Raw genomic sequence first — 21,150 nt, 5'->3', positions numbered from 1 at the left:
TGGAATATGTGGCGACAGCCGCAAAGTTTGACACCTATTCTAATATTACTTCATATCTCTTCGTCTACTTAAAAAGAGGATAAATATATTTCAGCGCACTCGAACTAAAGTTGTTCATGAGCCGGGCTGCTCGAAAAATGAAAAGATTTGGACAAAAACATAAGCCTGAAAAATGAGTTTAGGAAAAAAAAAGATCTGTTTAAAAAATATGTTGGGCATCAAGTAAGCTTTTTGGCCCGAGTGTAGTTTGGCTTAGCCTGAATTTTCAATTAAAAAATTCCTGGTAATTTTCCTGTTGTTTTCCCACTTTTTGCCACTATTTTGCTACCATTTATTATTATTTTGCACTTGTTTTATTGACAATTTTACTACTATTTTAAAGACATTTACCCGTTAAGTTACACTTATTTTAATATTATTTAAATATAAATATTTTTTTAAAAATTTATTTTTAATTTGTTGGAAAATATTTATTTTAATATTTTTAGTGTATTTGATGTATTATATTTTTAAAACTTTTTATATAGAAAATAAAAATTTAAAAAATTAAAAGAGGGGTCATGCCGGAGTTTTAACATTTTATATGAGTCGGGTCTGGGAAAAAATCTAAACCCATTTTTAGTCGGGCCTAAATTTTTGTTAAGGCCCGACCTTGGACAATTCTAGCTCGAACCCATAATCTCCTCCTACGTTGACAACAAATTAATGCCAACCGGACTAAGACTCAATCCCTATTTTATATAATTCTTTAGTTGATTCGAGCCTTGAATTAAATCTACTTTTTTTTACTAAAAAAAATAGAACAATTTTGAGAATTTTTGGTTTAAACATCAATGTACTTTTTACCAAGAGACCAATCATGCGTGTTTTGTTTTTATAATTAACAGGAAAAGGTTACAACTCTTTGTAGTCATTTTCAAGGGGCTTTTTTGTCTTGACATTGTATAGCAATTATTTTGAATTTTGTTTTTATTTGTATCATTCGTAAAAAAGCAATTTGAGGTTGTAAATATTAGGTTAATAATCCTGCAATCTTTCAAAAAGTCTTCTTGAAGGACTTAATGATTAATTTTTAAAATAAAAAATACAAGTTGCTTTAAAATTCTCCAAAAAAAAATGGTGTTTAACATTATCAAGATTTTTATATTAATTTTTAATATATTTTAAAACTCAAATCCACTTATTCACTCTTTTTATAGTATCAAGATTTTTTTTAAACAATGTATTTGAATATTTAGGTTTACATCTTCACTTATGAATCCATTTGAGAACTGTACCTAATTAAAAAAAATATCCTAAATTAAATTTATATACTTAACACAAATTTTAATGAATAATTATTATTTAATTTAATTTAATTAAAATTTTATTATTAAATAAATAAATAAGCAAGACCCCAGCATTACCGGGGTGATCACTGCTTGTTTTTCTTTAAAAATTCTTAACGTACAATTAAATTTTACATTAAAAACAATAATACTTGAAGGTTTCCGATATTTAAATAAAAAAATTTCTATTTAAATTTTTTTATAATTTTATAAAATATTAAATTAGTAATGATAAAATTTCATTTTAGTCCTCAAAAATAATAAAAATTTGATTTAATTTTTTAAAAATATAAAATTATAAATTATAAAAATAGTGAATTAGTAAAAATATATAATTTATTTAATTCTAAGTTTGGCTGACTCATTGCAAATGAATCAGTAAAAATATGAAAAATATTTTTTTTGTTAAATAGTAATTGTAATGGGTCAAAGTTTCTTGGCAGGATTCGGCTAGAAAGCGTGTCGGCCCATATGAAAGCCCGCCGTATTAATAGCAGTCACGGCCGCATTTGGTGGACCACCCTCTTTAATTTGCATTTCATAATTATATTTTTGACCATTAATGCTATTATTTGTCTTTCTATCATTATACTATAATTTGTACGTGATTGCTTCCTTCTCCGTTTATATATATTAGGCAATCATAATATCTAAAATATATTTCTCTATATTATGTTTTATGTTTTACAATTTTTTTAAAAATATTTTTCATGTTTTTTTTAAGAACAACTATAAATTAAGCATTTAACTCTTTTACTTCATAAGCTTAGTTTAGCATTACTTCTCAAAAGTTTCTTTTTTTTTAAAGGGAGAAATTAAAATTTTCAACTTCTGAAAAAAGTATGTTTAGGCTAATTTTTAGTTTGGGAAAAGTACATTTTCTCTCAAAATATAGCTTGTTTAGGAATATTTTTATCCCAAAAGTATTTTTGGGAATACTTTTTAAAAATAATACTAAATTGACCCTTAATCAAAATCTCAAACTATATTTTTGGGTTAGTTGTAGGGCAACTTGACATACAAGGAGAGGCGAATTTAGGGGGGCTGGCAGTGGCCCCAATCCCCCTAAAACGGAAAATTGTGTTATTTAGGCCTTTTAAATTTTTTAAAAATTTTAAATTAGTAAAAGTAAAGTTACACTTTGACACTCTTAAAATTATAAAAATTTGATTTAATATTTTAAAATTTATAAAGATATAGACTATTAAAAATTAAAATTTTATTCGCCCCTAAAAAGTTTTTTTGACTTCACCCTTGCATACAAGTATCATATAATTATTTTTTTTCTCTTTTATGAATATATAGGAATACAAGAAAGTAAGATAGGGGTTACTTGATCTACTTTCAAATTTGTAAATACTGTTATTCGAATTTAACACTCATCGGCATCACATCTTAATTAAAAAATATTGTATTGCTTGAACTAACAAACCTAAAATATGGATTCTAACCCCACAGATTTCTTGCATGCTAAGAAACTAAAGCTAATGCTCTCTTTCGACCATAGTATCTTGAGGATATTATTCTTTCCAACTATTTCCACTTTATTATTCTTTTCCAAGTTATAAGAATATATATTATTTCCTTTTCTTTCAAAGAGATATTGTAATAATAAGGTGCAGGAACACTTCTATAATTGGAAACACCGGAAAATTTCATCAAAACCAACTGAAATTGATAGCTGAAAACTTGAAAAAAAACACCAAGAGTTGATAATTAAGGGGTTTTAAACAAAAAAGCATTAACGAAAATAAATGAAAGCAAAAGAGAAATCCAAAAAAGATAATTGTGGACAGTTTAATTTGTTTCCCAAATTATAAAGTAAACCTGAAACCGACTAAACTATTCTCCTGAATAGTAATAATCGTAACATTGTCTCTTATTCTTCGGAGGATCCGAACTCGGTAATGAACCACCAATATTCTTCAGCAAAAACCCACCCAAGTCCTCTTGTTGTAGCTTAGATGTTAATGTTGGGGAAGATGAAGATGAAGATGAAGATAGAATTGTGGGATACTGTGAAGTAAAAGCTGGACGGCTGACAGCTTCTCCACCATTGCTTCCGCCGCTAAGAAGCTGATCATCAGATATATTGGGAAACGTTGGTTGAGAATGTGGTGGTGGAAGCGGCGGTGGTGCCCGTTCCACTACATGGCTAATTGTGAGATAACCTGATCCCGAACTTCGTTGAACTCTTTCAGGGAAGTTAAGCTTTGCTTTGCTTCCTTTAAACCTAAGAGCAGCTTCATCATAAGCTAAGGCAGCGGCTTCAGCTGTGGCAAAGGTTCCAAGCCAAACGCGAGCAGCCTTATTTGGGTCTCTTATTTCAGCCGCCCATTTGCCCCATGGCCTGTGCCTAACTCCTCTATAATGTATTCTCCTCACGTTCCCTTAAACAAAATCTTACTATTATTTTAATTAAGGAATAAACTAACTAATTAATCAGACGATAATTTTTTACATATGCTTTTTCCTTTTCTTTTTTTGTTTGTTTGCGTTTTGTAAAATGTTAAAAAGAATCAAAGAATAACTTCACATTCACGCATTTTACATATAAACAACAAAAAAAAAAAGATGATATATGCTAAGTTATGACATGAATAACGACTGTACTGTGAAATCTTCCACCAACCATAGCCGCAAAGGAAGAAAGGAAGAGCACTAAAAAGGATATCTGAAATGGTTGAAATGTATAACTTCATACATGAACTTTGATTTGATGCACATGAAACTTTAATTTTTGTTGAAATGTAAACATAAAATGATATTATATTGATGACTATTTTAGTAATTTATAAAAATCGAATCAATCTTTTATATATAAAATTACCCAAATTTGTAGTTCATACATTACACATTTTATCAAAGTTTATGTATAAATTTGAAATTTATCCGGTATAGAAACATAAAGACAACAAACTTTAACTACAGAAATTTAGCTTTAATTGTTATGGGAGCAAATTAACTTCCATACTTTCTTAAAAACACAAACCAAAAAAATCAAGAAATATATAACTATAGGCTTAGATATCCTGCAATCATTTGAAATCTTTCTCAATCATTAGTGTTTTTTTTTATTTCATTTTGCAGAAAAATATAAGCAATTAGGGTTTGTGACGGTTACTTAATAGTAAATCAAAGTAACGAAATAATAAGAAAGAGATCCAAATGGTAAAAAGCAAAATAACCCAAAAATAAATTTATATATAGATATGTACCTTGAGGTTGATGTTGAGATTGGTATTGGTATTGATTATGGTGATGGAGTTGATCAGGTAGTGGATTATTATTATCATTATCGTTTCCAATAACGTGAGTTAGGGCTTGAACCATGGCGTTGGTTTCTTGTTGAGACCTAGCCGTGTAGAACTGATGGGGTGTTTCCTCTTTCCCTTCCGATTCATGATCGGACGGCGGCAATGGCCTCTTTCCTTGTCTTAGATCCACCTTATGAATCTTTCACGATTCTCCCTCTGCTTTACCTGTTAATTTCTCTCTCTCTCTCTCTCTCTGTATATATATATCATGCAAAATCGAAACAGCAGAAAAGCAATGATTATATATATGTAGTTTTTCTCGGCACAACTCAAAGCAATAAACATGGAAATGATTTGAAAAAACTGATTAAATCGATAAGAAAATAAAGGGGAAAGAAGGAACAAATATTTACAGACAAACGATTAACACAAGGAGATGCCAAGAGCGGAGAAAGGTTCTGCTTAAGACTGAGTGTGAACAAAGGGGTGAAGATAGCTGAAAATGCTGAAAGCCTATCTACACACATCTAATATATATATATATTTTCTCTCTCAAGAAAAATATAATCAAAATACATTTAGAAGGAATATGGAGAAATGGATGTTTAGATTTAAATATATCTTTGTCTAAGTTTTTTTTTATTGTGAAAAAATATATTTTTAATTAATTTATGTCTACCACATATCATATTAAGAGATTGTTATGTGTCACTATCAGATTGACCATTAGTGTCAAACTAAAAATGTTAGTATAGAGGTTAAGGTAGTCACTACCGTATCAATGGACGCACTATTTTTCTATTGAAATCAGTATGTACCGTCTGTTTCAATGTACCGTTTTGGATTTACCGATGTTTTTGAAAAATATTTAAATATATCAAATGAATTAGATTAAATAATTTCAAATCAAAAAAATTTAATTAATTATATAAAATTCTCATCAATAAACTTCACAAATAAAATTTTATCATTTAATAAATCTAAAACATCCCCTCAGTTAAACTAAAAAAGATTATCCACAACGTTATTTAAAAAATTTACAATAAGATCCTCTCATATTAAATATATAAAACAAAAGTTTAATTAAAACATACACATAAAGTTTTGTTGGTGAAGCCTTTAGGAATTTTGTGTTTTTTTCCCTTCAATTTGTTTTTTTTTTATTTATTAATTTTTGTACTTAAATTTTAAATATGTTCCTTGGTTAATAAAAAAATTTTGAAGTTGGTAAAAAAATAATAAATTTATCTATTTTTAATATTACTTATGCATTAACATGTGCAATCAAAAATGGCCGAAACGAGCCGATGCAATCGGTACAGATTAAAATTTATACTGGTTCAAAAAATAGAATTAGTAGTTCCGATTTATTATCGGAATGGTGCCCACCGACCGGTGCAACCGGAACCTGTGCGGAAGCAACTATATTGGCAGAGGTACTAATTTGGATAATGAAATACAAATTCGAGCACCAAATAGATAAAAGAAATTCAGACACCAACTAAATATTTTTGAACAAATTGAGTGACAAATTGCATATTAACCTCGCTTATAATAGCATTTGTTCTTTTAATTTTTAAGTTTAAAAAGTATATTATTTTAGATATTTTATCGAAATAAAATCTTAAAAAGATTTTGATAAAAGAAATTGTTATATATAATAGGAACCACATCTTATTAGTTTTTTCTTTCTTTCACAACTAATTATAAAACATATTTTGAAAATTATATTTTGGGGAATTATAAAATATATATAGGGGGCTTTTTAAAAAAATAAAAGAATTTAATATCTTGAATTTTAAAAATTATTTCAAGGAACTAACTTTATTTCTTTTCTATCAGTTTCACAGCTCAACAGTCAAAATGTTTATTAAACTGTAGATAGATATATTGTATAGAAAGTCAAGTAAAAATTAATATAGAAGATAGAAATTCTGTGCTTTACTTAAGCCTACATTTTATTTCTGTACTTATGAGGTGATGAATTTGTACTAACATCCAAAACTCCATTTGATTAAAAAAATCGAAATATTTTTGAATTTTAAGTTTATTGAATCGAGTTATTCAGATTTTCTCGACTAAGAAATTCGATTTTTCGAGCTCGAGTCGAGTTGAATTTTACAATTCAAGTAACAAATTGATTTAAATACTCATTGGGTCCCTAGTAGTTTCAAAATGTACAAATTGGTCCATCTAGAAATCACAATAAACTCAAAGTAGTCTTAAAAAATTCAATATATATATTTTTTAAATTATAAATCTATATTCAAAAAATTAAAGATTATACAGAAATTATTAAATATCTTCGAAAATATATAAAATATCCAAATGTGTTTTTTTTAATCCAAAATAAAAATTTAGAGGCCTTAATCAAGTCAATTATCAAATCAAATTTATCATATTAATCATCTTTTTTTTCTTATTTTGCTTTAAAAGAGATTTTAAATATATATGATATTTATGTTCTTCAACTTTTTAGTCATATTATCAACAAAATTTTAATGTAACTAACTTATTTTAGAAAAAAAAATACTCAAACAAATTTATTTGACTTGCCTCAACTCGAATAACTCGAAATTTTCAAGAAAAATTGAAACCTATTTTTCTGTGCTTAAATTTAGGAGATACTTTTTTTAGGGTTGGAGTTGTTTTATAACGGAGTTAGTGTTAGGGTTTCAATTTTTTTAATTTTTTGTATTGGAATCGAAGGGAATCTCTAACACAACAAAGGTTGTTATTGTCCAATCAATTCAAATTAATCAAAATAATTTCGGTTGATTTAATAAATGTTAAGGTATCGTTTTCGTCTGATATCTATGCTAATATGATCGGTGATTATATAAAAAGAGAAATTTTGAAACAATCATAAGTCATCACGTGTTATTATTATTTATATTTACTTAAATTACATTAATTAATATATAAATTAAGAAATTAAATTTATTTATATAAAATCTTTATATAAAAATATTAAATTTTATAATAATTATTTTATCTCTAATTAATTTATATTAATATTATATAAATATCAAATATAAGAATTTATTTCTTGTATATCACTTTCTAACTTTATTAGCTCCGCTGTTCAAATCTACCTATTTCACTAAATAATTTCTATATATATGTGTGTGAAAAAAAACACTTATTCCCTTCTATTTATTTATTTATTTTTCACTTGTTTTTTTTTCCTTTTTTTTCCATTCTTTTTTTTTCTTCTTTCATGTTTTTTCTTTCCTTCTTCCCTACGACCATAGTCAACTCATGTCCCTCCATCATCAACAAGCCTACAAAACTTGAAAAGCATCACAATCAGAGAACCAAGGAAGGTGGGAAAAGAAAGAAGAAAAATAGGAAAGAAAGGCCCATCAAGTTTTGGCTAATGAGTGATTGGAGAGGTTCGAAATAGTCATTGGAGAGTCCTAACGGCAATGATCCAATGATGAATGTGACATATCAGAGTTGTAATTTCGAAAGATTTAGGCTTTAATTTGGTGGAGCTTTGGGAATCTAACCATTAAAAATAATAAGGGGAAGCAGAGGGAGAAAAACATTCTTGTGCTCTTTTTAAGCTGGCTAGAGAAAGTTGATCGGCAATGGAGGGACATGCGACGACTAGGGGTATGGGGAAGAAGAAGAAGAAGAAGAAGAGAGGAGAAAACAAAAACATAAATAAATAAAGGAAGAAAGAAAAAAAATTATAAAATATTTAAAATGTTCCTTAAATTCACAGTATCTTTTTTATAAATATTGTTCGTAATTTCAATTTCTTATAAACATTCTTCCCTAATATTTAAATAAAAATTGTTTCTAATTTTTATTTTCTTTCAATACGATTTAAATATTGTTCCAACTTATTGTATTTTTATACAATTTTTTATGATTTTTTATATTTTTCACATATATTTTTTTATATTTTATATTTTATACATATTTTAGATTTATTTAAATTATATATTTATTTTTTTATTTATAAGAGATGGTTTGTCATAATTTTAGAATGTCACATCATCACATCTTAATAAGAAGAAAGGGGTTAATTGTATCATAAAGTACAAGTTTAAGTACTAATTTAGAAAAAAAAAAGATAAAACATAAACACGCCTTTGTATGATTGAGAAATTTTCTTATTTGTTTATAGAAATCAATTTTCTTTTTTCTAAACCTAAGTTTGGATAGAATTTATTAAAAGAAAGGAAATGAAGTTTAAAGAAAGTAAATGATATATTAAGAGAAGAAAAGAAAAAGGAAAAGGAAGTGATTTATTTTAAATTAATATTTCAATTTTAATATTTTACATAATAACATATAAAATTAAAATTAAATTAATCTAAAAATATATAAAAAAACCAATATTGTCTATAAATCATAATATATAAAAATATTTTTATTTAAAACAATAATGAAATGATTGTTAATGTCTTAGAAAACAAAATTAAAAAGATAGTTGTGGATGATAAAATTGCTAATTTTTTTGAAACAGATTAAAAAAAAGTTCCTAATAATCCAAAAAAAAAAATCTATTTATTCCATTTTTTATTTTATTGTAGGATTGTTTATTATCAATAAATATTTTTTTAAATTAATAAATGTCTGGAAGGAGTGGAAATGAATTTATTTTCCATGTATTTGGATTAAGTTTAAATTTTGGTATCGACATTGTTAGTAGATTTTATCTGAATACCACTCCTAACTCGAACAAGATTAGGCTCAAACTATAAAGCGGATGATGATACATGTGACTATACCAAAAAAAAATTTAAATTAAAAGTTATTCCATTTTTTTCCATCTTGATAATATTATAATGAGATAGTCTTAAATTTTATTGAATACAAACTTAAAAAATAGAGTTAAATCATAATAAAATATTTGAAGGACAAAACTACTTTTTATTAAATATTAAAAAAATTAACATTTCTTTTCCTCTCACTTTTCTTCTATTTGAGTATTAAAACACGAGCTAAATAAATAAATAAAAAGTGAGGGATTGTAAACACCCTTTTAAATTTTTCTCCATAAAATATATAATTGTATAACAAAAACGTTATCGGACATGCATGCGCAGCTCGGGAAGACGATGGGTTTTCAGCTGCTTCCATTCTCTATTTTTCTTTTTCTTTTTTTTTTTTTTTGGCTCTTGTTTGCTTTTGCTAACTGTTGGTTTCTTTTATTTCGTGGGATGTGGTACTGCATTAATGGGCGGAGCACCTTAAGCGTGTTTGTTTTGACTTCTTCGATATATATATATAAAAATATATTTTATAAAATATTAAAAACTAAAATGGTTTACCCTTTGCATTGAGTTAGTTATTTGTTTTTATCGGATTATAGACTAAAATTTGGAAATTTAATATAACACCTTCGACCCGGCGTTACATTTGATCATCAAAATGACCGTGTAAAGCCATTCTTTTGTTTGAGTTGGATTGTTTGAAAATCACTATTTTATTTTTAGGAAAAACATTCATTAACCAAACCAACTTTACTTAGCAATTCAATTACAACATTATTAATGAGAAATTTTGAGAAAAATGGTTAAGTTTTAAAAAACTTATTAAAACTTTAAGTATTTTGCAAAGCAAGGGAAAACAATAATAAGAATAATAGTTTTCTAAACCAATTAGCATGTAATTATCAGAGTATTAACTAAGTATCATGCTTAAAATAAAAAGCTAAACAATCCCAACCTAAGATATAAAAGCAAGAAATAATTAATAATTACAACTCCAAAAATAATTTAGGAAAACTTTAATGGAAACTTTAAAATAATAAAAAAAATGAGCTACTAGTCCAAGCGCTCATTCGATGCCATTTCACGTCCTAGTTTTTTGTGTTACCTGAGAGGTAAGAAAAAATGAGAGTGAGCTTATAACAACTCATTGTGAGTCTAATTTTTAAATCACTACACATAATTGTGCAACAGTAAAACATCCAACTTGTAGCATCTGAGCAAATTAAGCATAATGAAAGGAACATTCATTAACCAGTGTATGTACAGATTAGGTTCATGATGCAATGCAATTACTGACTTTCGGTGACATTGCCGCCTACTTCGTGCAGTACTGACTTTCGGTGTGGACTTAAATTGTCACTTTCTCCTACAAAACTTCTCTGTCCTCCATACCCGATTTCATGTAATTGTACACAAAAATTCAGCATGTCATGCTATTTACCAATCAATAATCGATTTCTATGCTTATCAAACACATTTACCTTTCAATACGGTGTATGAATTTTCATACTAACAATCATTAGCATGTATTTATGCAATTAATTCATATCAATTTCACATATGCAATTACTTTATGCAATAATTTCACATATACAATTTTTTCATGCGAATTAACATGGGGATATTAACATGCTTAGTTCGGTTAACACATACATAACAGGTTCATATATATGTAGGGTTCGCACATATAGGGTTCGCATAATATATACTAAGAGATCAGATACTAAATCATATAAGGGTTTGCATATGGGTTCGCATTTAGAGTTCGCACATATAAGGTTTGCGCATACAGAGTTCGCACATATAAGGTTCACGCATATAGCTTTCGCACATGGGGGTTCACATATAGTTCACAAATATGTGGGGTTCGCATACATATGACTCGCATATATGGGGATTCACATACATAGGGGTTCGCCTATATGGGGGTTCGCCTATATGTGAGGCTCGCATACATGGGGGTTCACATATATGTGGGGTTCGCGTGGGGTTTCACATATGTGGGTTCACATGTATATTCCTCCTATGGGTTTGCACGTTAGGGTTCGCACAACAAATTACCATAATTTCTATTACTTCAATTGATACACAATGATTTAAGTTTCGATCCCACACTTGATTTGAAGACACAAAAACCTTAATCGGATGAGAGGTTCAACAATCTACTAGGAGGAGAGGGATGATTTTGAAAACCTTGAAATCTTTTGATTGAAAATTGACTCGGCAATAGAGAAGAGAAAAATGAACTTTGAGAGTTTTTCTTGAAAAATTCTCGATATAAAAAATCTAAGTTTTAAAAATATTTTCTATTTGTAAAGTTATTTTCCCTATTTGAAATAGGTTTTATGATTTCATTTAGGATTAGGATTAATTTAAATTAAGGATTAAATTAAAAATAAACAATTTTGGGCTGGTATTTTTTGAAAATTCGGCACTTTTATGAGGTAAAAATAAGAAAATAAAATATTTTGACTAAAAGGTGCACGGGTTTTAAACTTGGGACCTATGGGTAAGTTAAGACTTTACTATTGAATCAAATCAACAAACTTATTCTTGTTAATTCCTTAACAAAAATAATTTTTAAGGCATTCTAAATTCTCCTACTCTATGCTTTAAATAAATAAAAATCTAAATTTAATTCCTATTTCTTCTAGGCCTAATTTTAGTATGTGACAATTAAAATATACTTTACGCAAGATTTTCAGAACAGAATCGGTTATCAAACTGGTCAGGCCACTATTTCGTATGGTTTAATTGAATAAATCCTTAAAAAGAAAAATGTTTAAAAAAATTAAAAACTCTTGTTTTTAGTTTGGTTTAACCTGTCTGTACTGGTTTGTAGGTCAATTGGTTTGATACCTCTTTCCGAACCAGATTGATACTGTGACAGGTTCAGTATGGTTCAAGCAACCATGACTCTAAGTCTCTGCAGTTCGTAAATTTGAAATTTAGTCCTCCTACTTTTATTTTCAAGAATTTAATCCCTCAACCTTTTGGATTTATAAATCTACTTTCAAATTATATATAACCACGAAACATTTTAATTGAAAAGTTAACGATATTAACTATTTGAACTAATTAATTACATTATAAAAATATTAAACTAATTAATAACATTATAAAAATATAGAGACCAAATTATGTTAGAAATGGAAGTATAATGATTAAATCTCAAAGTTAAGCATATTAAAAATACCAATATTGAATTAACCATTTTTATAATAATAAAAAAAAGAAGAAGAAGAAGAAGCATAGTAGGTGTGTGCCATGTGCATGACAAAGAACCTTTGAATCTTACTTTAATATATAAGTATAGACATCACCGGTTTGAACCTTACTTTAATATATAAGTATAAATATCACCGGTCAAGTAAAACTTAATGGGTTGAAAATATCAACCAAATATTTATTTAAAAAAATTATGATGATGTTAAAGTCTTTTTAATATCTTAAAACATGTTTTTCGTTTAAAAAAAAGTAAATAAAAAACCTAAAAATAGCATTTAAAAAAAAAAAGGTGATTTGAACAAATTCTGGTCATCAAGTTTGTTTGTTTGGGTTTTTTTTCCACAAGGGGTTGACTAGGGGTTGACTTGAAAAGCCGAAAATAGAGAATGTGTGGAATTTGTATAATTCTATATTCAGCCCAACTTTAATAGACAACTTAGGCCCACTCCTTCGTCAAAGTCTCCTCTTCATAGTTCAAATACGTTTGGGAGGTGGAAGCAATATGGTCTTTGGTCTAGTATTAGAATTTCTAATGACTTGTATGTTGAATATTTTGTGAATGTTCCCTTCTACCCTAGTAAAAAAAAAAGGGTTTTAAATAGGGTAAAATATTTTTTAGAGCTTGAACTTGACAATTATTTCTCACGCGAGGTATTAATTTTTTGGTCTAAATTAGTTCCTGATATTTCTTTAGAAACCCTAAAGTACAGACCCGATGTGAGAATAATTTTTAAGTTCAAGTCCAAATACGAGAACAGTTGTCAAGTTGAATGATTAACTTGGGCAATAAAGGTTCAAGTTTTAATATGGGAAAAATTACCTAATTTAGGCCCCAATACGGGAACAATTATCAAGTTCAGTGATTAATTTAGACAAAACAAAAGTTTAAACCCTAATGTTGAAGTTGTCACCAAATTTATGGCCCAAATAGTTATTTAGAAGGGATTAAATTAGTAGTGAGATTAATGTCAATTAAAATTTTGAGTAAATTTTTTTTTTTGTTTCACTTGTGATTCAATCCACAAAATATCTTTTACATGTTGCACTAGACATTCTCAAATTATAACTCTCATTTTAAATTGGTCCCTAAACTTTAGGTGTTTAAACTATATCTCCAAGTTATAAATGTTATATCAATCATGTCCTTCCATTGCTGAAACCGTTAATTTAACCATTAAATAACACGTAAAACCTTATGTGATACAATTTAAAATAAAAATTAAAAAAATATATAAAATATTAAAATATAACTTTTAAATTTAAAAACTATAAATAAAGTAAACCAAAAAAAAAACAAGAACGAATGATAATTTCTGAAAAACCTTCGAAAACCTTATAATCAAGATTTTTAAAAAATAATAATTTAAGGCGTCAAAACTAATGAGCACAAATAAAAATTTGAGTAAAGAGTAATCTGCAGCCAATCTAGAAATAATGTAGTGATATAGGCTTTTCAAAATCCAACTCCCTTTCATTCGAGAAATTTGTTTTTATTTTCAGAAACTAATTTCAATTATTTATATTTTTGAAAACTGGAAAAGATTAAAAGTTTATTTTTCGAAAATAAAAATATTAAAACAAGTTTGGTACCTATTTTTCATAATAGAAATATGAGAAATATTAAAATTAAAGATGTAATATTAAAAAGTGTTTAATTCAAGATCATTTCACTGCTTAAATTTAAATTAAAGATCCATTGTTTTTAGCATTTCTAATTATATAAAAGTTTCTAATGAAAATAACTTATTTTTCCCTAAATTTCACGTATTTTTATTTTTCAAAAAACCGTAAATAAAAATATTATCTATTTTATTGGTTTTGCCCCCTCTTTCATTGGTTGCAGTCGTTGTAAATCCGTCTCTATACAACCCATTGTGGACGATGGATATGACAAACAATTTGCCGACAGCCCTGTGATTTTTGGTCGACTGATTAATCTTCAATCTACCGTCATAATGCCAATACATTCTGTTGGCTCTTTCAAGGCAAGTTTAAGCATTGCTATGCCACCGTAGCATTTACAACTTATAAGAGGTAAACTCGAACAATAATATTGATATGTACATTCTGTATAAAAATCTAACTGCATGGTTTAATCTCTCTACTTCGCATGTAGGCTAAAAATTGTGATGGTAACTCTGCTAGAAGTTCTTGAACAACAGAAGGCCCGTCTGCAAAGAGAAAATCAATTGTTATATAATCCCAAATACGAAACATTTCCGAAATATCGGAGTGAGTAGATGACTTACTTTGTACATCTCTAAATGGAACAAATTGAACGATATCACGGGAAGCAACACGTCCAGTCGAACTTTCTAGTCTTTCCCCCTTGTCTGCATCCAAAATCTGTAAACGAGACCTGGTTAGCATTCTCCCTCTAATGGATATAAATGGGGGGATATAAAATAACAAGTACCTCCATTTCTTTGAAGTCGGCTCCTCCAACACCAACTATGAGAATCGACAATGGGAGATCCGATGCTTTTACAAGGGCATCTTTGGTTTCTTGGAGATCAGTTATTACCCCATCCTAGAGCAATATTAACCATCAGAAGCAGTGGCAAAATTAGCAACCTTTTTCCAGTCAAGAATACAAGATCACATCCCAAATGTTTATATGAACTTCCTCCAGCTGCTAGGGAAAGCCAGCCCTTTTTTTTTTCTATATCTTACCGTGATTATCAACAAAACAAAGTATTTTTTAGCATCATTGGCCAGGGATTGGCTGGCAATCATAGCAGCTCTATTAATCACATGCCCAAACAGTGTTGGCCCTGCAAGAGACACGTTAAAAAGGGCACTGGTGTAGGCCATCATAATTCCTCGAATTCCTTCAACCTGGAGACAACGGTACTTTGTTAATATTGAGGAACAGAGAGCACAAGAGATGAGTGTACAAGATACAGAAAATAGATTGATGCTAGCAACAGCTTACCTCACAGTAGTTACTGCTTCCATTCAAGTTGAAACAGTGAGAAACTGGACCATCAATGGGCCGTGCTCCGAATCCCCAAGCTGGAAAGCGCTTGTCTGCATCATAAAACTGCAATACCTCTCCTACCTCATAGATTGCCTGGTTTAAAGATGCGCAACATTTTCTTAGGTACATGAAGAAAAGAAAGAAAAGTGAACTAGTGAAGGGATCCATATCTTACTTTCTGGTATGCATTCAGCCGTCCTGATGGATCAATGTAATGCAAGGAATCAGGGAGCCGGGGATTTCCGTTTGAAGCTGATAGACCAGAAATAAGAATTAAAAAAAAAAAAAGTACGAATGTATTATGGTACTTCTGCTGAACTGGGACATGCAGCCTGAAGCTTTCCACATGCAGCCATATCACACTTCAACTAGTTTCAGATTTATTAAAGTAAATCCTACAGTCTTAAGATGCAGAACTGCAGCATCATTCAAACCTAAGACCTATATACTTACAGCATGTTTTAGGTGATTCACCCTAAAAAAATTGTTAAGCTAGGGGGAAATGGAAACAGAGAGAAGCAAGAAGGGATAATAGCAGAAGTGTCCTTAAAAACTATTTGTTTAATTCACTAAACTATCTTCATCCAAAAAGTTCACTGTAGTTCAGATTTTATGTTCATATTTAACTTCATTAAAGATGTGGCATGTTCTGTTGTTAAACATAATAGGAAAAGACAGAAAAAGAGACATGCTTAAGTTGACATAAAGGATTGCAACCGGCAGAATTTTAATGGGTCAAATGTCCATTATAAGAGTAAACAGGAAAGTACCAGTGAAATCAATAGCAACCATAAAGTTAAGTTCAAAACCCGCAGCTAGGTAATCCAGGAAGGTATATTGGACTGTCTCAGAATATTTTTCCACAAAAAGCTTGCTTCTTAAAGCCTACATCATGATTAGCAAATTAGTAAAATAAAGCTGAAAAGAAAGTTCACCATGCAATTACTTTCAGTTGAAATAGTTAAACCTTGTTCTGGTTATCATGCCCAACCGGAGTTGGCAAAAATAAATTTTCTCCTTCCCTTCCAGTATGAAGCTTTTCCAAATCTGCTAATGACTTCTGGACTTTTCTGATAAACCACCCCCCCCCCCAAAAAAAAAAAAAGAAGCTACATCAGCAGGTGTCTAAAAGAAAAGAAACATAAGAAAGTAAGATCTACAATTACCCAATCAGATCGTGTTTGCCATTGCTGTTGAAGTTAAAGCACTCTATCACTAATGGACTATCCTGCAAGTTCATTTTGAAAATGACAATTCAGAAAATAAGCAAGAAACAGAAACAGTGGAGGCTAGCTTATAGACAAATGCCTAACATCAATGATGAAACCATCTACACATGTTAAGCAAAAACCTGCATATTTATATAGCTGTTAAGCAATAACCAATTCCATGGTTAAAGATCTCTGAATTTTGAGCAAGATCAGGATTACAAACAAGAAGAATAAACAATTTGATGGGAAAAAAATGGTTGTTTCCAATAAGGCATGTCTGGGCACGATCAAACTTGCACTGCTATGTAAGAAATTAAAGAAATAGTAGATCATTGTTAAAAAGTATAAATAAGAACTTGCTATACCTTGCTTCCTACTTGTTGAATATTTAAAAATACCGGCTTCCATGTTGGGTTGAGATCATTCTTTGAGACTTCAGTTTTACAGACAGGAATAGACATACCACTCTCAACGACTTTTGATATTACCAAAAAAGGATCCTGCAAGACAAGTCCAAAAGTAAACCAAAAGAAAACTAATATTCCTGATCAAATTCGAGAGAGAAACTGAAATTAGCAATGCCTACGCTTTTTGAGAAGAGATCCTTAGATTCCAAATTTAAACACTTCAACGTCATCTCTGCTGTAGTCTTTGAGCTAAAACATTCTTCAGCATGCACAGTAAACTTTCCTCGGTGTTGGGAATGAGTTGATGGGACAGATTCCTCCCTTTGTACAAGATCCAAGGTTAATGACCTGTTTGGTTTGCTTACAATCTGTAAGATGTAAAGATTATTTGATGATTAACTATATTGAAAATTGTAAAGTAAATGAAATTAAGCATAAGCTGCAAAACAGCAAGCGAAGAACATTTTATTTTATTTTAAACCCCAGTGTGTTCAACTAAAGTAAGGCATTCCATTATATTAGAACTTTGTATTCAAATACCCTGGTTAACAGGGACAGGCACTAGATAAGGAAAGACAACTAAGAAGATACTTGTCTATACCTCTGACAATGCACAACTTGCTTCACCTAGAGATTGCTGCTCCTCCAGCTTAAGCATCTGTGAAGGAGTGAAAGTTATCAACCAAAAATTTCATGCTTGTATGCTCTATTAGGAGGGTAACATTAGGAGAAATGTTGTAAATTGGGTTCGTTAACAAAGTCAAATCATATTTCCAAATAAAAGAAATGTAAATACGTACGGTAAAAAACTACTTCAGAGAAAACAAATCCCAAACAACTAGAACAAATACAATATATATCCATCAAGTTTATCATTTTCTAAACTAAACTGTTTAAGGAGGCAGAGTGAAGAGGAAGAACAAGAAAAGGTAGCATTAATCAAATATACCTTTACTTCGACATTATGAAACTGAGTGTCAACATCAAAGACACGAAACCTGAGATAATGGAAAATCAAACAAGTTCAATTACAGTGAAACAAATCAAATAATCATTTTGCTGAACCCAAAAATATGATTTGAAGAATAGAACTTACAGCAATATTTGGACAATCTCAAATTGATAAGTAATTGTATACTTTGTTATCCATGTAGGATTCAATGAATTCAGAACTACTTCAGTACGAAATACTTCTGTAAATGCTCCATCTCTTTCTTGAATATAAACCACCACCATCGGATCACTCTAAAGCAAACAAAACTTATGAGATATCAGGCTAAGTTTTCTGCAAACAAAATACAATTCTTGTGACCAAAGAATAAAGCATGAGAGTGAAGTACATAAATATTATTAGTTAATACAAAAACTGCAAATGAAAATGTTGTGAGAGGCCAACTAAGCATTCAACCAAAGCTAAGCAGAGACTTACTTTTGATGCATGTTAGATTTACCAATCTGTCCATATCAAGTTGTTACCTAAAGATTCAATCAAGATAATGGCTGTATCCATAGAGTTAGTGTCATGATCCTTGGATTCATCAAGCTCATATTGCTTGGTCATTTAGGCTATGGGGTTAATGAAGGAGTTCTTTAAGTATTTAGCAATATGAGTGCCTTGCACATTTTATCCTTGAAACTTAGGATGATCCATAACTTTTAGTCGACACTACTACTCTGACAGCTAACCACACAAGAACACACCACACCCTTCTTCGGTGCATGATGAGCTAGCATCTTTTCATTGGTTGCGTTAAATGCACCATTTAATTCTAACCTATCTATATGGCATCTAAGTTTAGGTTTAGCGACAGACTTTCTCCATATAATGAGACTTCTTGCCTTCAACTCCCCACTTCCCACTCCTCGAACCTTATTTCCTAATTCCACTTATTCAAACGCATCATTAAGTCAGCGCACACCCTCCAAAAATTCTAATACCAGCTATCAACTAATACAACATCATCGTGTTGCCCCTTAAGCTTAGAATTAAGAACTTTTTTTCCAAAAAAATTTACTGACTTTTTCTTTTCACATAATGTTAATTTCAACAACACGGTCAAATATGGTACAGCAAAATTAAGGCACTGGATTTCTTAACTACATCATTGCTTGTAGAGCTAGCGTCAGTTTTGCAGTTCATTCATACACTTACATACCTTGGAGAACACATCCCGGTCTCGCAAATTCGTAGCAGAAAACGATAACTGCAAAACATTGCGCAGAATCGTCAATGAACAGCAGAGAGTTCACAAAGAAGATGATGATGAAGAAGAAAAGCTCAAAATTTAGAGAAAATGAATCAGAAACCAGCTTATCTATTCAACACTATCAAAATCAAGAACTCCAAATTTAAATACTAAAATACCCAAAATTTCTACTCGGTAAATCAATTAGCCAATCATCTACTCGGTAACAAAGTAGATTCGACCTTTTATTCTAAGCAAAAACTAGGCACTCTACTCATTATCACAGAAGTAACTGAAAAAAAAAAGAAAGAAAGAAAAAAGGACCTCGATCTGAGAGAAGATGCCGTGTATGCCATGAGACTTGAAATACCAATCAGCAGCGTCGTTTTGGTTGCTAGTGGAAGTCGACGGGGCGGTGCCACCAATAGCCGTCATCCCGCCGCCAACGTCCGAGCAGCAATTTCCCATCGCTAACTATACTCAGTAGCTCTGTTTTCTCAACCCGATAAATGATGCCTATGCATGAACCCAAAAAAGAAAAAAAATATAGTGGAAAAAAAGAAGAAAATAATTCAAAAGTGAAAAAGAGAGAGAGTGGGGGTGAACTGGTTTTTTTTTTATAAATTGGAAATTAAAAATTATGGAGACAAAGTAAAATACTTAGCTTCTTTCAAGCTCTTAGACAATGTCTGGAAATGGGCAAATAGCCCACATTCTTTCTTTTTCCAAAATAAACAGAAAACGCGTTTTAGGTTAGATATACCTATAGAGGCCACTTTATTTTCATATTTTATGTTATATACATAACTATATAATTTTTTTTTAACTTGAAGAAAAAAAATTTGTGATTTCAAATCACTTCAAAAGTTCAAGGTAGGTCAATATGTGGCAAAGTTTAATTGCCCCTTAAAAGCAACAACGTGTTTATTAGTCATTACTATGAGTTATCAGTAAATTTATGCTAAATTAATTAAATATGTTAATTGATTATATAGGTTAATTTTTTTAGAGAGAATGTGAAAACGCGTTCAATTGAGTGAATTTTCTGCTAACATGTGTTAGACGCGTTTTCTATGAAATTTTCAAAAAATCACATCGTCTCTAAAAATAATGTATTTCTAAAAAAAATTTTAAAAATCCGACCGATTCAACTAATTAACAAATTCTCTTAACTACTTTAGCCTAAGATTTAAATATAAAATTATTTATTGCGAATACGAAATGCAATTTAGTAAATAAGTTGATATGAAAAATACATGCAAAATAGAAGATAAAATAGCTTAAAAGAAGAAAATAGTATAAAATGGTTAAAGAATCAACCTCGTAAGCAATGAATCAATGAGTTTGGTTAAAGAATTGGATTGGAATTTCCTTGATATCAAAGCATCCAAAGGACAACTTCTTTTTTTAAAAGAAAGGTTCTTGACAGCTTATAATAAGTACATGGACACGCTGTCCTGTGTTTAGCATTTTTTTTTAATTAATATCTACACAAAGCTCGTAAGTTGATCCCTTCAACGTAAGATATGATTGAATATCATAAATGGGCCTTTCAATTTTATCAAATTATGTATTTCATGTTTAAAGTAAATTATTTAGTTTAGTTAACAAATTTCAATAGTTAAATATATAGTAATATAAGCAGTATTTGATATCGACATAATAGAGATATTTGATCGACTGTGTAATTATATTAATAAAAATCTTAATTTTACATGATTCCTATATAATTTAGAAGTCAGCATTGATGGCATTCATGGTAATGATGCGGCCTGCAGGGGGGAAAGGTGGCACAACTGCTCCAGAGTGCTTACCCCACCATT

At 29.7% G+C, this 21,150-nt stretch overlaps 2 protein-coding genes across 4 annotated transcripts; both read right to left on the bottom strand.

Annotated features, from left to right (window-relative positions):
• Positions 1-3,017: 3,017 nt before the first annotated feature.
• LOC121223635 (ethylene-responsive transcription factor ERF114) lies at positions 3,018-5,142 on the bottom strand. Of its 2 annotated transcripts, none has more exons than XM_041105546.1 (3): positions 4,999-5,142; positions 4,547-4,838; positions 3,018-3,718 (listed from the first exon to the last, which is right to left on the bottom strand). In XM_041105546.1, exons 2-3 carry the CDS (start codon positions 4,659-4,661, stop codon positions 3,171-3,173), a joined length of 663 nt encoding a protein of 220 aa, XP_040961480.1. In that variant the 5' UTR covers positions 4,662-4,838; positions 4,999-5,142; the 3' UTR covers positions 3,018-3,170. The 2 variants fall into 2 exon arrangements, with proteins under 2 accessions (XP_040961480.1, XP_040961481.1); XM_041105547.1 differs by having other exon boundaries at positions 5,003-5,105.
• A 9,289-nt stretch (positions 5,143-14,431) lies between these two features.
• LOC121223634 (protein BONZAI 2) lies at positions 14,432-20,093 on the bottom strand. Of its 2 annotated transcripts, XM_041105544.1 has the most exons (16): positions 19,652-20,093; positions 19,298-19,345; positions 18,238-18,386; positions 18,091-18,139; positions 17,743-17,799; positions 17,321-17,509; positions 17,100-17,234; positions 16,690-16,751; positions 16,491-16,593; positions 16,294-16,408; positions 15,699-15,775; positions 15,479-15,616; positions 15,217-15,381; positions 14,960-15,073; positions 14,793-14,889; positions 14,432-14,714 (listed from the first exon to the last, which is right to left on the bottom strand). In XM_041105544.1, exons 1-16 carry the CDS (start codon positions 19,793-19,795, stop codon positions 14,623-14,625), a joined length of 1,734 nt encoding a protein of 577 aa, XP_040961478.1. In that variant the 5' UTR covers positions 19,796-20,093; the 3' UTR covers positions 14,432-14,622. The 2 variants fall into 2 exon arrangements, with proteins under 2 accessions (XP_040961478.1, XP_040961479.1); XM_041105545.1 differs by lacking the exon at positions 19,652-20,093 and having other exon boundaries at positions 18,238-18,426; positions 19,298-19,340.
• Positions 20,094-21,150: the final 1,057 nt, after the last annotated feature.

Source organism: Gossypium hirsutum, chromosome D11, assembly GCF_007990345.1.
Source record: "Gossypium hirsutum isolate 1008001.06 chromosome D11, Gossypium_hirsutum_v2.1, whole genome shotgun sequence".
In the NCBI taxonomy this organism is placed as follows: Eukaryota; Viridiplantae; Streptophyta; class Magnoliopsida; order Malvales; family Malvaceae; genus Gossypium; species Gossypium hirsutum.
Note: the sequence above shows the minus strand (reverse complement) of the source record. Positions and strands in the feature narration are given on the sequence as shown.

Excerpts from the sequence above, each read along its gene's own strand:
- LOC121223635 (XM_041105546.1), bottom strand. The coding sequence starts at position 4,661 with ATGGTTCAAGCCCTAACTCACGTTATTGGAAACGATAATGATAATAAT. Across the intron at positions 3,719-4,546 it reads ATCTCAACATCAACCTCAAG|GGAACGTGAGGAGAATACAT; the intron begins GTACATATCTAT and ends ATTTTGTTTAAG.
- LOC121223634 (XM_041105544.1), bottom strand. The coding sequence starts at position 19,795 with ATGGGAAATTGCTGCTCGGACGTTGGCGGCGGGATGACGGCTATTGGT. Across the intron at positions 17,510-17,742 it reads CAAGTTGTGCATTGTCAGAG|ATTGTAAGCAAACCAAACAG; the intron begins GTATAGACAAGT and ends TACATCTTACAG. Across the intron at positions 16,409-16,490 it reads GGCATGATAACCAGAACAAG|GCTTTAAGAAGCAAGCTTTT; the intron begins GTTTAACTATTT and ends ATCATGATGTAG.